The following is a 14,861-nucleotide window of genomic DNA, read 5'->3' as shown; positions in this document are numbered from 1 at the left end:
GAACTGCGCAGTTTCATTCGTACGTTGTAAAAATAACTTGGAATCTCTTAAATACATAATTCTCTTTTTTATTTCCAGCTATTTTTAAGCTTAGTCAGTATTTACCTGAAATATACGAAAAGGAAAAACTTTGTTCTGCGTGGGTAGCTTACAGACCTTACGTTCTATTTTACAAACCAGAAACTATAGAGGTAAGAATACTATTATCTGATTTGATTTTTAGGTTATTATTTTTTGTCTCTTATGTTTGGAAACAAAACGTCTTGTCATGAATGAAAATTTAAAATAATGTGTAGTTATTATGTATAGAAATGTGATCAAACATTCATGCAGTGAGATTCCGTTACAACGAACTTCATGGGACTGCAAGTTTTGTTCATTGTAACGAGAATTTCGTTGTAATTGAATTTAAAAATGTCATGGAAATTAAGTAAGGACTGAAATTTTATTTCGTTTAAACGGATATTCCGTTGTATTGGTATCCGTTGTAACGGGATTTCACATTACGTGTCATCGCTTTTGGTCGAAACTTGATCAATTCCACATGCATTATACCAGTTGCCCATTATAATATTTAGACTGCAGTTTCGCCTTTGTAATGGGCTCATTAGTCTGAAATAGTCAATAAGCAAGCTGGTAGCAAATGTCCTCTCATTTAAGCTGAGATGACCTTCCAACTGATAGCGCATCAACGAGAGTCCGCAAGCAATGGTGCGGTTCGACTCGTCAGGATATTGCTTGTAGATCTGACTTAGCCCTGGCTTAAATGCGGCACCTTATTGCTTATTTATCTAAGCGTTAATTTCGTTTTATGAATCGAGCCGCACCATTGCTTGCGGACTCCCGCTGGTGTGCTAAATAAATTTTAGCTACTAGTTTGACGGTAAGCTCAGCATCAATGAGATGATATCTGCCTCCAGCTTCGTTATTGACTATTCGAGACTGATGAGTCCATTACAAGGGCGAAGCTGCAGTCTCTGAATGTCATAACCGAGCTAGTGTACTACTCTTTAGCCCTGGCCTTAAGAGCAGTAACGTACGACGTATTCGATAAATTATGCAAAAGACCAATACCTTAGGGGCTGTGCACAAATGATACCACGTTTTCAAAAGGGGAGGGGGATTTCATGAAATTGTGACAGTATATGGCAAGGGAGAGAAAGAGGGGTAACAAGAAGTATGACGTCGTGCTTTTTTTGGGGCAATATGTTTATTAAAAAAAAAAACTGTAACGTGTAAGGGGAGTGGGTAAGATGAAATATGACTCCTTCTGAAAAAGTGGCGAATAGGGTCAAAAGTGTTGGGAAAAAAATTGGCATTCTTATTGACAGTTCTATGCGTTTCAGCCTGACCCTGACCCGAGAGTGCTAGCTTTGATTAACACCTCCGAACTGGGGTGCCAACCAGGGAGTATACTGCCGTGTGCAGGTAAACAGCAGTATCTGCAGAAAAGGGTTTTAGAGATATTTGATGAAATGTATGATGGTTTCAATACTAATAACAGGAAAAGGTTGAAAATACACGCTTTTTTCGAACCTTTTTTTTTTTTTTTTTTTCGGCGGAAACCAAGTAAGCCAGTTTGTACAATAAAGATAACATAGAATAGATGACAAAAATGTAAAAAAAATGAAAAATGGAAAATTTGCAGTTACTGCCCTTTACCTGCACACGGCAGTATATGAAGTAAACTCGTGGGTAAACCACGGCATTGAAGTTGAGGGAGGGGGGGGGGGGGGGAGTTTATAGGTTATTTTTCACCTTGGGCGAAGGAGATCTCGTTATTTGAGGGTCCCCCGTCATAGTGGTTGGGGGAGGGTTGGTCACCCCTCATCTTAACTTAACTTCAAAGTTTGGATCAGGGATGTGTTCCTCCGTCCAACATCTCTATACTTTCCCTGAAAAATCACAAAAAAAAAAAAGAAAGAAGGAAAAAAAAACCAAGGTGGTCACCAACGGGAAAAAAATAAAAATAAAATAAAATAAATAAATAAATAAATAAAAAGAAGAAAAAACATCCCGCACAAAACATCTCGCATCCGGCCCCTGGTATTAGCTTGAATTTTGACATCTTGAATTTAAATTATATTTTTCGGGATCACGTCGGGCTTCTTGTTTCGACAAATGTCTTCTGTCGCAATCATAATTACAAAAACCATAATTTGAATTCAAGAAGTTAAAATTCAGATTAATGACAGTGGCTGGATGTTGGATGCTGTGTCCTGGATGCTCTTTTTGTTTCAAACTGATTGTGTAAACTTGAGTGGTCCGACTGTAAATAAAGTCGATTCTTGTGGCCGGAGGGGGGGGGATGGGCGAGGAGTCGAAGGAATCGCCGTCCACTACCAAAAAGGAGCACCCGCGCGCGGAAGCCAGTGGACCTCAAAAAGTATAAGATTTCAACTATGGTCAAGTGAAAAAAAAAACGAGCTGATGTGTGCATCACACGACTTCCTTTTACTCCAATTTAATGTCATTTTCTTATTATTGGCAGTTTTAATATGATACAATAGTTTATTCTCTAAATATCACCAATAGTGGCCAAATTGAAACCAGATTTAAAAAAAAAGCGCCAAATTTGTCGCCAAGTTGGCGACAAAACGGCGACCAAAAAGACTGGCGATATATCGCCAAGTATCCGCCAAATTATAACACCACTTGAGTTTACATCGAAATTAACAATGATTTCCCCCCAAAAAGGGGCAAAAGACCCCCTTTGGAGCATCCGAATGCAACTAAAAATTAAGGTGCACAACTAGACCCACTAGGAGTCTACGTACCAAATTTCAACTTTCTAGGACATTCCGTTCTTGAGTTATGCGACATACATACACACATACATACGTACATATAGACGTCACGAGAAAACTCGTTGTAATTAACTCGGGGATCGTCAAAATGGATATTTCGGGTGTCTGTACGTTCCTAAGCATGAAATGAAATGAATGAAAGGGGGGTTCAACCGAACCAAGTACTGCGAACAGAGGTCTAGTGTACTAGCCCCCAAAACAGAAATCTTAAAACAGACCAGTAGCGGAAGCGGAATTCAGCAAACACCTATTAGGAATATCATGAATCTCGCATGGTTCAACCAAATGATGACCAAGGTGTTAAAACCTATAGGCAGAGAACACTTCACAATCACACAGGGTGTGAGTAATAGTTTCCTCTTTAAAGAGGTAACCTCTGCAAATCGAATCATTACTGACACCCATTATAGCAAGGTGCCGCTTTAAGGTGTAAAATCCAGTAAGAAGACCAAAACCCTTCCGAATACTATTTTTGTTAAGAAGCCTTTTGGGCATGTGATCCCCAGAGGATAATCCCTTCTTAGGATGACAAGCTGAACAATGTTCAATGTCATTGCGAGATAACCTCTCCGACAGGAAGATTTCGCTCACAACAATCATCTTAAACATACGCACTGCTTGAGCACAGGACAGTAGTTGACCAATCCTTACTCTTTAAGATGCAGCAATTTGTGCAGGGGAAGGAGTTGAAACTTGCGATCGATGACGTTTGGTTTCTCCTACCTTCTCAGGAATGGCTGGCACAGTGGCTTTCGCCTCCTGTAACAGCCTCTCCTATCCTGCCTGCGCCTGTTGCATTTCTGTGCATGAATGAGTACCCCCTGCCCCCTACTGCAGTGTCGGTGGGTTGCACAAATGCCCCCTCACCAGACGGTGGGTTGCAAACCTACTCCCTCACCTCCTCCAGCAGCAAGGTTGCTGGTTCTCTCCTTCAAGCCAGTATCCAGCTCCAAAGGAGCTAGGAACTGGGCGGTGGTAAAAGGTGGTAAGGTCAACACCCGCAGAACCACCCTGTACGCGTGCAAGGCAAATTACAATGAGGTTTTGTCCGGTTCCTCGAGAGGACTCTTTAGACATCACACAATCCAGATGCCATCCAACGTTCTTAGGCATATATCCACGTATGGTCGGGTTGAAAATTCATTCGTAGACCAGTGGTTGGGGAGTGAAAAAGGGTCGAATACGGAAGTAATTGGTGGAAAGGTGGAAATTGCTTTAATCCATGCCATATGGGTCTGGAATGACCATACTAAGTTTTCCCCCTTCTACTAAGTGAGCTTTAGCCGTGACGTCCAAATAAGTGACAAAAAACATCTGTTTTTTTTTTTTTTTAATGTAACAATACCTCAAAAATAACGCTTCCAATGGCCATACATACAGGCAGCAAACTTGTAGAAATTAAAATTATGAACGAAATGAGTATCTACAACATATATCTTTGTTAAATACCAAGCGCGCAACTTAATTTCAAAGTTTGGCTAAAATCACTAATCAAGCTCTTCAAGCCGGAACGTACCTTTCCCACTTCCACCGACCCTCCCAGAGACCCCCTTGAACAGAATGCCGTAACACTAAAACACATGGCGGTGCTTTCTTAACCTACGGAAGCAGCTGCACAGGTACGTATTCATCAAGTTGACATACTAGATGTTGCTAAAAACAATTTATTTTATTAACAATGTAACAAAGAAATGAAAAAGGATCCTATCTTCATACAGAACTCCTTTTAGTTCTAAAAAGAGAACGCAAAAATACTGATAGGTTAATTTCAAGTAGAACTATTGAGAGAAAATGACTGATTTTGAGCGACATAATTGGAAATAGAAAAACACTATTATGTTCGAGGTAAAAAAGCTTTAAAGTTCACTTTTCTTTAAGTAAATCAATTTTTCAATTTACGCAATTTAAATATTTCATCTATAATAAAAAATGTTTTGCTGTGAGACGTGGTATTGTATGAGATGCGGTTTAGGAAATCAACATAAAATATTACAAATTCAAAGTTTTAACGAAATGCGCATTAAAAACAATCGAGTAGTATTTTTAAAAAAAAATGTATTATTACAACAAACGCAGCAACTTTAAGTAGTTTTCGAAACATAGCTGAAAAACTTTAAAAATTCAGACACATAAACCATAAACTAAAGAATTTGCAAAAATTACTATAAAAAAATGGTTTAGAAATGCAAAACTCGTTTCTAAGAGTATGTATTGTGAAAATACATTAGATTCTTATTTAAGATACTTTTTGCTAGATCAGCAGCAATTCATTAAAAGATATTCATCTTTTTGACGAACGATAGACGATAAATAAAAATTCACACCTATTTCCATGAATGCTCAACTTTTGCATTTCATCAGTGTGTAATTTCTTCAGAACAAAGATCAGTGCGTAATTCTCTTAGAAACGAGTTTTGCATTTCTGAACAATTTTTTATAGTAATTTTTGCAAATTCTTTAGTTTATGGTTTATGTGTCTGAATTTTTAAAGCTTTTCAGCTATGTTTCAAAAACTACTTAAAGTTGCTGCGTTCGTTGTAATAATACATTTTTTTTTCAAATACTAATCTATTGTTTTTAATGCGCATTTCGTTAAAACTTTGAATTTGTAATATTTTATGTTGATTTCCTAAACCCCATCTCATATAATACCACGTCTCACAGCAAAACATTTTTTATTATAGATGAAATATTTAAATTGTGTAAATTGAAAAATTTATTTACTTAAAGAAAAGTGAACAGGAAAACTTTTTTACCCCGAACATAATAGCGATTTTCTATTTCTAATTATGTCACTCAAAATCAGTCATTTTCTCTGGATAGTTCTACATGAAATTAACCTACAAGTATTTTTGCGCTTCCTTTTTAGAACTAAAATGAGTTCTGTATGAAGATAGGATCCTTTTTCATTTCTTTGTAACATTGTAATAAAATAAATTGTTTCCAGCAACATCTAGTATGTCGACTTTATGAATACGTACCTGTGTAGCTGCTTCCGTAGGTTACGAAAGCACCGCCATGTGTTTTAGTGTTACGACGTCCTGTTCCAGGGAGTCTCCGGGAAGGCCGGTGGGAGTGGGAAAGGTACGTTCCGGCTTGAAGCGCTTGATTAGTGATTTTAGCCTAACTTTGAAATTCAGTTGCGCGCTTGGTATTTAACAAAGATATATGTTGTAGATACTCATTTTGTTCAGAATTTTAATCTCTACAAGTTTTCTGCCCGTATGTATGGCCATTGGAAGCGTTATTTTTTAAATATTTTTACATTAATAATAATTAAAAAAAAAGGTGTTTTTTGTCACTAATTTGGACGTAACGGCTAAAGCTCACTTAATAGAAGGGGGAAAACTTAGTATGGTTATTCCAGACCCATACGGCATGGATTAAAGCAATTTCCAGATTTTCACCAATTACTTCCGTATTCAACTCCCCAACCACTGGGCTATCGGGGGTGAGCAAAATGGAAATTAATGCCGATTTTTCAGTGAAAATCTTTTCGCGAATACAATACTTCCTTTTTTGTAAAAGGAAGTAAAGAAAAAGAAAACACTATTAACAACTTTTTAATTCGTTAAACGTCTATTACAAGCGCTCTAAATGATTTAGCAAGTTCTTATAAAACTACTCTCATGCACTGGTAAGGGCATAAGAACGAGTGAGAGAATTTTGTTCCCAGATGGGAAATTTATGCGAAAACTTCGCTTCAAATTGAAGTAAAAAAACTTACAAATTCAATATTGTTAAAATATTCCTTGTTGCACCGCTCTATGGCCCATTTCAATTCGAATGCGAAAAGTTAGGTTTCTTTCTTCTTAATTAAGTTGGGAAGGAACAGCTCGGAGGAAAGTCATAGGGCAAAAGATTTGGTTTTTATCGAAGCATTATACGTAACGATTTCCGCTCTACTCTAGTTCTCTGGAAAATTTACAGAAATTACGTTGTACGAATTTTGACGAAGATACTAGAAGCATCCTCCAACAATAAAGTTGCTGTTAACTATAAATTTACACCCCAAAGCCAGAGCTAAGGCAGAGTTGCAAGCATACACAGACTATCGACTGCCCAATTGCAACGTCCAGAGACGGATTGCAGTTTCGCCTTTGTTTTCGGCTCACCAATCTGGAATAGTCATAAAAGAGCTGGAGATAGATGTCCTCTTATTAAAATTGAGATTACCGAAACTCTAATTAACTAACCAGTCCAGTGCGCGGCATTATTTTTAGCTGCCAGTGATAGGGTAATCTCAGTTTCAATGAGAGGACATCAGCCTCACACTTCGTTTTAACTAGGATCCCAAAAACAAGAAGAAAACTGCAATATCTGGATGTCGTAATCGGGCTGTCAGTTTTTTGCTTGCGAACTTTGCTGGTACTTTGCAGCATCATCAGTAAATTGTAAATGTACAATTATTGAGTATTTCTAACGAGTTTCTTTTTTCATGTTTTGTAAATTTCTTTTGGAAAGTTTTCAGTTCTGATGGCTTCTGACGACATTTTAAATCTAGTCAAATGTCACATTTTCGTCAACTTGTGAATCGTCAAATGAAACATTTTCAGATCATCGAAGCATAGGGGCCAGAAATTAATGTCGATTTTTGGAAAACTGAATTTTTATCAAGTTTTTATTTTTTATCAACGACTTTCGTTATTCACAGCTTTTTGTTATCTTGTGAGCTCGTTCTCAATCTTAAATCGTATTTGTTTCTGTTTTTTTTTTTTTTTTTGGATTATAATATCTGGAGATAGCATTTTGGATATCAGCCAAATTTTTAAGGGTTTTTTCTTTTGTAATCACATAACGTCTGGAATAACTAGAAATCAGTGGAGCAATGTCGGGCGAGTTTATTTTAGCGATAGTCAACAAAATAAGCTTGGTTCTGAAACACGATAATTCAAGACCACACTGCTCAAAACAAAACCCGAGAAAATTGATGAATTGCGGTGGCTTGTCTTAACCTACCATACACACGCGACATTGAACCACCTGATTTTCCTTTATTCCAACCGCTATGTGAAGAAGAGCATAAAAAATTGATATTCAAAATGCCGTCACCCCAGATGTTTTGTTCCAAGACCAACTGAATTTTAGCTATCCGAATAAAAAAACTTCGCATATTAGAATACAAAAGTTACTAATGACCATCGTATTCACGTAACTGTTCAAAAATAACGTCTTGATAAAATTTATTTGTTTGAAATAAATACTTTACTCCCCCCCCTCCTCTCTTAATATAAGTGTGTGGGTAGCTGTGTATATGAATGTGTGTGGGGGGGGGGGGGGTATGTGTATGTAGGCATATGTGTTTGTGTCTGCGTGCAGGCATGAATGTGTGGGTAGGTTTGTGTATGTGTTTGTGCATGTTTGTAGGTGTATGTGTGGGTAGTTGTGTGTATGTGTTTGTGTATGTTTGTAGGTGTTTGTATGTGTGTGTGTTTGTGTGTGTGTGTGCGTGCGTGTGTGTTTAGTTGTGTATGTACAACTATACACACACGCACGCACTTTTGATACCAATGACAAAAAGCACGATGGACAGCCGAAAAAGTTTGAAGATGCCGAATTGGAGGCTATATTGGACGAAGGCTGGTGCCAAACAACTTTACTGAACTCAATTGATGTAAGATAAATAAATACCTTTGTGCTGAATAGTAAAGTCAGAACAAACAACGTAAGTAGAAGCACAAATTAGTAAATTACAGCAGACACGTGTTTCGGCGTTACAGGGAACGCCTTTTTCAATGCAAAAAATAATGAGCTTATAGCTTTTGTCGGATATCTTTTCATCCATAAGCTCATTATTTTTTGCATTGAAAAAGGCGTTCTCTGTAACGCCGAAACACGTGTCTGCTGTAATTTACTAATTTGTGCTTCTACTTACGTTGTTTGTTCTGACTTTCAATTGATGTGTTTGAGCCGAGCATTGCGGGAAAAACGGCCACAGTATAAGGAGAGACACGACAAGGTAATTTCGCACCATGATAACGCTCGACTCCGCCGGTCAAAAAACGCATTGAGACTCTGAAACTGGCAGTGCTACCCCACCCGCTATATAGCCCAGACATTGCCCCTTCCGACAACTATTTGTCTTCGTCGATGACACATGCTCTTGAGGATCATCACTTTTGCTCATTTGAAGAAATCCAAAATTAGATCGATTCGTGGATTGCATCAAAAGACGCATCGTTTTTTTTCGAGTAGGCATCCGAAAACTGCTAGAAAAATGGGAAAAGGTAGTGGCCAACGATGGACAATGAAAACTGAACATGAAACCATTTTTCACAATAAAGCGTCACTTGTAAAAAAAAAATCCTTTAAAACTTATTTGTACACCAGATATATGCCAAGCTCCTGAAATAGAAAATTTGAATACTTGACGCCATTAAATGTCGTAAAACTCCAAATATAGCCGAAAATCTAATTATATCTAAAATAAATATACAGGGTGTTCCGTTTTAACCTGCAAGACCTTTATTTTCGCAACCGTTAGTCCTAGATGTATACTTCCAATTGCAAAAATGTTCAAAATCAGATGCAGGGTTAAGATATTGAAAATTTGCAGTAAAAATAAAAATGAATCAAAAAATACAAAATTTAACTTTTTATACGGGTTCCAGGTCCCTTATATTTAGGGAAATAATCTCCATTGAAAAGTAATTCCAACAACAAAAAGTTTGAAATTAGTACGACCAATATTCACCGAGATATGAAACGCAGCGTTTTGTGACTTACTCCACTCGCCGTCAATAACAGCTTTTAGGGGAAAATATAGTGGTTAACAAGTGTTTAAAATTAAATGTATGTAAAGAGTGAGATTTTTCAAATTATTCGAGGTTTTGTAGTATGTTTTTGCGTATCACGGTATAACATTTGCATTTATTTTTGAATAGCAGTGAAAAATATAAATATCTTATTTCTCTTACTTTGATGACCTGTCATTCTTATGAAAGAGCGATAAGTTCCAATCTCATCTTCTGTATGGTCTCTTAAAATTTTCAGCTGGAATATCTCCTTGAGTTTTGGTCGCACAAATGTCAAGTTTTTTGTGTTAGCAGTAGTCTTCAATGGAGATTATTTCTCTAAATATTACTTAGGGGAACTAGGGCCCGTATAAAAAGTTAAATTTCGTATTTTTTGACTCATTTTTATTTTTGCTTTAAAACTTTCAATATCTCAACTCTGCATCTGATTTTGAACAATTTTGCAATTGAAAGTATACGTCTAGGACTAACGGTTGCGAAAATTAAGGTCTTGCAGGTTAAAACGGAACACCTTGTATAATATAAAAGAAGGTCTCCCTTTCTTTTATATTTGTGTGACTTTTAATGTTTTTCTTTCCCTCCTTGTTTCTCCCAAAGGCTCTATTAAACCACCCGAGTGCTCTCGACAAATCCTGGGAGTATCGCTTCCTGCACCCCTGGCTTGGAACTGGTCTCCTCACAAGGTAACTTTCGTTCAAATATACAATTTGGTTGACTTTTTTACTCGTAGAATGAGCACTCTCAGACCTTAATGTTATTCACTTAGTTCGGGGAAAAAATGGAAAACTCGCAGAAGACTTCTGACTCCTGCATTTCATTTTCAAATTCTAGAAGATTTCTACCCCATCTTCAATGAAGAATCTGAAATTCTTACCAGAAAAATCGAAAAATTATCTTCTCAGCCATGGATAGATGTTCAGCCGCTTATTACTAAATGCACTTTGGATATTATTTGTGGTAATTTGAAATATATTCAAACATTATTACTTAATGTGCTTTGGATATTATTTGTTGTAATCTGTATATATAAAGTAGCTTGTCCTGACTGACAATCAACGCACAACCAAACCTACTGAGGCTAGAAAGCTGAAATTTGGAAACATAGGTCAATTTTATAACGTAAGCGCGTGCTAAGAAAGGATTTTTTCGAATTTTCGATTTTAAGGGGGGTGAAACGGGATGGGGAATGTTCTGCACTTATATGCAAAATTCTCAAGAACGGGCTTGAGTTCAGGGTCGAACCAGGTATTAAAAAAATCGAAATTTTACGAGGGTTACGAATATTCCATCCTCATCCACGTAGGATGTTAATTAAATGAGATATTAATTAAAAACTCAATTTTATGTCCACTTGAACATACGTCTATGCCAAAAAAATGGTCCGATTTTTTCGGTTTTTGTACCTTTGGAAAGCCCATAAAAAATAATTATTTCGAAAATATCCGCAAAGACTAGAACCGCGGATATCGAAAAATGACTACAAAAAAAGTTATAAGCGTTTGAAGTAAAAATTAATTTATTTCAAAAAGAAATTTCTTCCTCCATTTTTTGCGCGAGATTAATTTTAGCTTGTAGAAAAGCTGAACAATATTATTTGTTGCCATTTCTTGCTTGAGTATAGCAAAGTAAAATTTCTTGCAATTGGTTTTTAACGCATTGGGGATTTGTCTGTAGCAGGGCATTTAAAATATATTCCCTTTTGATTAAGTTTTTGCAAGGCAATGTTTTCAAGTACGATTTTAATGGATGCGTAGTCTTTAAAAAACCCTGACTCTAACTGGTTTTGTTTACGTTATTTTAAAGGGTGAATGCTATATTTTTGTTTTAATGGGGATACTGAGGAATATTTCTCTTATTTGAAAGGTGCTTTTTATGCTCTTAGACCCATTCTGATGATTTTTTTTTCGAAACTATTCTAGACGAGGATTTTAAAGAGCCGTCGACTCTCTTAGAAAACTGTTACCTTTATTATATCGGAGACACGGCTTTTTTTTTTTTCGTCATAGGTACTTTACGGCACATTATTAATTTTGGCGATTGTTTTTGTGTAGCTTATTGTTAGTATGTTTGATTATACCTTTATGTAGAAACTATTTTTTTGGCGAAACCATGCATTATTTTGTCACTGCTTTTTTTTTTTTTTTTTTTTTTTGAACAAAAAACAAGGATTGAAACAAATCTAATAAAATGAAATGTAATTTTCTAAATAATTAAACCAAGCCATTTAAAGTAAAAAGTCCGCCAAATGAAAAATCCCAGTAATTCGGCAAATATACTTTAAATGATCCATTAACATGTAAAATTATTTGCTAAATGATTAAATCGAGTCATAAATAAAAGCGAACGTTCCATTAAAACAGAAAATTAGAAAAGTCGGAGCTGACATGACGACGATGTAAGCATATTTTTCAAATTTTCTTACATTTTACGGGGTACGGGATACAAGATTTCCATTTCGTAGTAGATGTACTGTGTTTTTTAATTGCGTTGTTTTTCTGCTGGGTAGTTTTCGTTTGAACATTTTCGTTAAAAAACATTGGATCGCTAAACGGTAGGAGTTCGCTTCGCTCGCTAATTGGGTGGGTTACTGTAGCGCGGTCGGTTGGCGAGTTTGGCGATAAGCAATAGAATTGCAGGATTTTTTTTTTAAATTTAAAAGCTACTGTTAATGTAATTTTGATACATATTTTGTTTATTTGGCTTAATATTAAAATTTCAAATAATTGTTTTCAGCTATTTAAAGGCCTCTTTACGCATTTTAGTAAAATAAATTGATTATTTTACATCAGAGGGGGGAGGGGGATTCCTTTTAATCATGGAACTTTTTTTCTTTGACCATGTTGCTAATCGATCGGAGTTTGCATCACTCGCTAATCGGTTGGTTTACGGCAGCGGGGTCACTTGGAAAATTTGGCGATAAACATAGATTTGCGAAATTTTTTACTTTTGAAAGCTACTGTTAATATAATTTGACGCCTTTTTCGTTTATTTGGCGAAACTTTTTTAATTGCAAAAATATATATATATATCCGCTTTACTCGCAAAAATGCTGAGTTCCGGTATTGCGGTCGTTTGGCGAGTTAGGCGATAACACACAACTACCCACACACCTGCCTGCACACAGACAAAAACACATATACCTACACACACATACACATTCCCTCCCCCCCCCCACACACAAACACTCATGCACACAACTACCCACACACTCATACCTGCACACAGACATAAACACACATGCCTACACACATATACACATACCCCCTACACACAAACACACATACCCCCCACACACACATAAACACACATGCCTACATACACACACACACACACACTCGTGATTGCGAAAAACATAATTTGAATTCAAGAGGTCAAAATTCAAATTAATTTTTTTTTCTTTTTTCGTTTTACAGATGGGATAGCTAATCAATCGGAGTTTGCTTCGCTCACTAAGAGTTGGTTACGGTAGCGTGGTCGCTTGCCGAATTTGGCAACAAACAATAGAGTTGCGGAATTATTTTACATTTGAAAGATACTATTTGATGTCTTTTTTGGTTATTTGTTGAAACATTTCAAATTGCAGATAAAAAGCGCTTCATTCGCTAAAGAGCAGGGTTATGTTAGCGTGGAACCTTGGCGCGTTAAGCGATGAACGATTATTTTGCGTTTTAAAGCTTCTGTAAATCTTTTAAAATGTTTTGGCAAATTGTTATAAATTCCAAAAAGACTAAAATGTTTTTTTGAAAAATGATTATTTTACAAGGGGGGGGGGGGGGCTTGGGTTTTTTTACTCAACGGAATTCCTTTAAATTCTTAGCACGGGCATCGCCGGGCAGGTACTGCTAGTTTGATATATATTCAAACCTTATGTACTCAAACATTATTGCTAAATGTACTTTGGATATTATTTGTGATGATTCGATATATATTCAAACCTTTATTCAAACCTAAAAAAAGTCAAATTTTTTTCCTGAATGCACTTTGGATATTATTTGTGGTAATTTGATACATATTCAAATCTTTATTATTATTATCATTTATTTATTTATTCATTTGTGCTCCATTTGATCTTTCTACGAGTAGCTTAACCTCTTATTTTCCTCTTCAGAAACTGCCATGGGAGTCAAAATCAATGCCCAATCTGGTGAAAATATTTCTTATGTAGAGGCAATTATGGGGTAAGTTTTATTGCTTCTAATTCCTCCATTTTGTAGTTTAAAAAAAGTTCTTATTCAAAACTAAAGAAATACCGCAATCTACAAATCGATAAGAAAATGTTTTATGTTTTCATTATTTTGCTACTTCGTAAAAATATTAAACTGTTTACAGGAAACTAGGGAGACCCAATTTTTGATTTTTTATTTTCCTTTTTTTTTCGGAATAGTTAAAGCGAAATAAAAAAAATACACAGAAATAGTTAGCCATTTTGCCCATTACTATGGCTAAAAATAGTAGCATAATTCTAAGTAGAAATGATGCAAAAAAAATTATATTCATTACGTCTGCAAAGCTAGGGGTCTGCACGTCTAGAGCTAGGGAGACTTGGCCCAACACCTAGGGAGATATGACCCCCTCCCCTCAAGAGTGTAGGAAGACTCATAGATATTTAAATCAAAAACGATGGTTTGATGGTGTTTTTTGCTTTGATAAGTGATACTTGAAGTGAATAAAAAAATGTTCACTCTTTAGGTGAAGTGTTACGGTTTTTTTTTTAAATTAATTTTATTGCACATCAGCAGAAAGCAGAAGTCTTATTCAAAACTTTATCAGCTAAGACCTAAGCACTATTTCAGTTATTTTATTAAGAAACAAATCATTAGGCTTAAAAATCAATAGTATTTTAGTTATTTGTCAAATAAAAACAATCTATTAGACTAAAATACTTTAGCTATTCTTTAAGTAAAAAAAAAAAAATCCCCCTTCATATTCACAATATTAAAGGGATTGTTTAAATAAAAGCAAACCATCGAAGTCTAAATCAAAATATTTTAGCTATTCATAAGCAAAAATTCATTGAAAAACATCAAATTATTCTTTGGGTCAAGTCTTCCTAGTTAGCTTGGGTCAAAGCTCCCTTAAGTAGCTTTCTCTTGTGTACCTTAAATGTTTAGCAACTTAGATCAATAAAATCAAATCATTAGGCCTAAATCACTATATGTTATCTATTCAAAGATAAAAATTAAAAAAAAAAACATCAAATAAAACAAAGACATCAAATTAGTCTTTGGGTCAAGTCTCCATAGTTAGGTTGGGGTCAAAGCTCATTAGTTAGCTTCCTTTTGTTTACCTTAAATTTTTG

The 14,861-nt window shown here is 35.8% G+C and overlaps 1 protein-coding gene across 1 annotated transcript in view; it reads left to right on the top strand.

Annotated features, from left to right (window-relative positions):
* Positions 1 to 14,861, top strand: part of LOC129230185 (cytochrome P450 4V2-like) — a 95,229-nt gene that overhangs the window by 56,745 nt on the left and 23,623 nt on the right. The window contains exons 3-6 of the mRNA XM_054864587.1: positions 79 to 191; positions 10,160 to 10,245; positions 10,329 to 10,519; positions 13,671 to 13,740. Coding sequence (XP_054720562.1) covers positions 79 to 191; positions 10,160 to 10,245; positions 10,329 to 10,519; positions 13,671 to 13,740 — 460 coding nt within the window. The remainder of the gene's footprint in view (positions 1 to 78; positions 192 to 10,159; positions 10,246 to 10,328; positions 10,520 to 13,670; positions 13,741 to 14,861) is intronic.

Source organism: Uloborus diversus, chromosome 9 (assembly GCF_026930045.1).
Source record: "Uloborus diversus isolate 005 chromosome 9, Udiv.v.3.1, whole genome shotgun sequence".
Taxonomy (NCBI): Eukaryota; Metazoa; Arthropoda; class Arachnida; order Araneae; family Uloboridae; genus Uloborus; species Uloborus diversus.
This window is presented reverse-complemented; position numbering and strand designations above follow the sequence as displayed.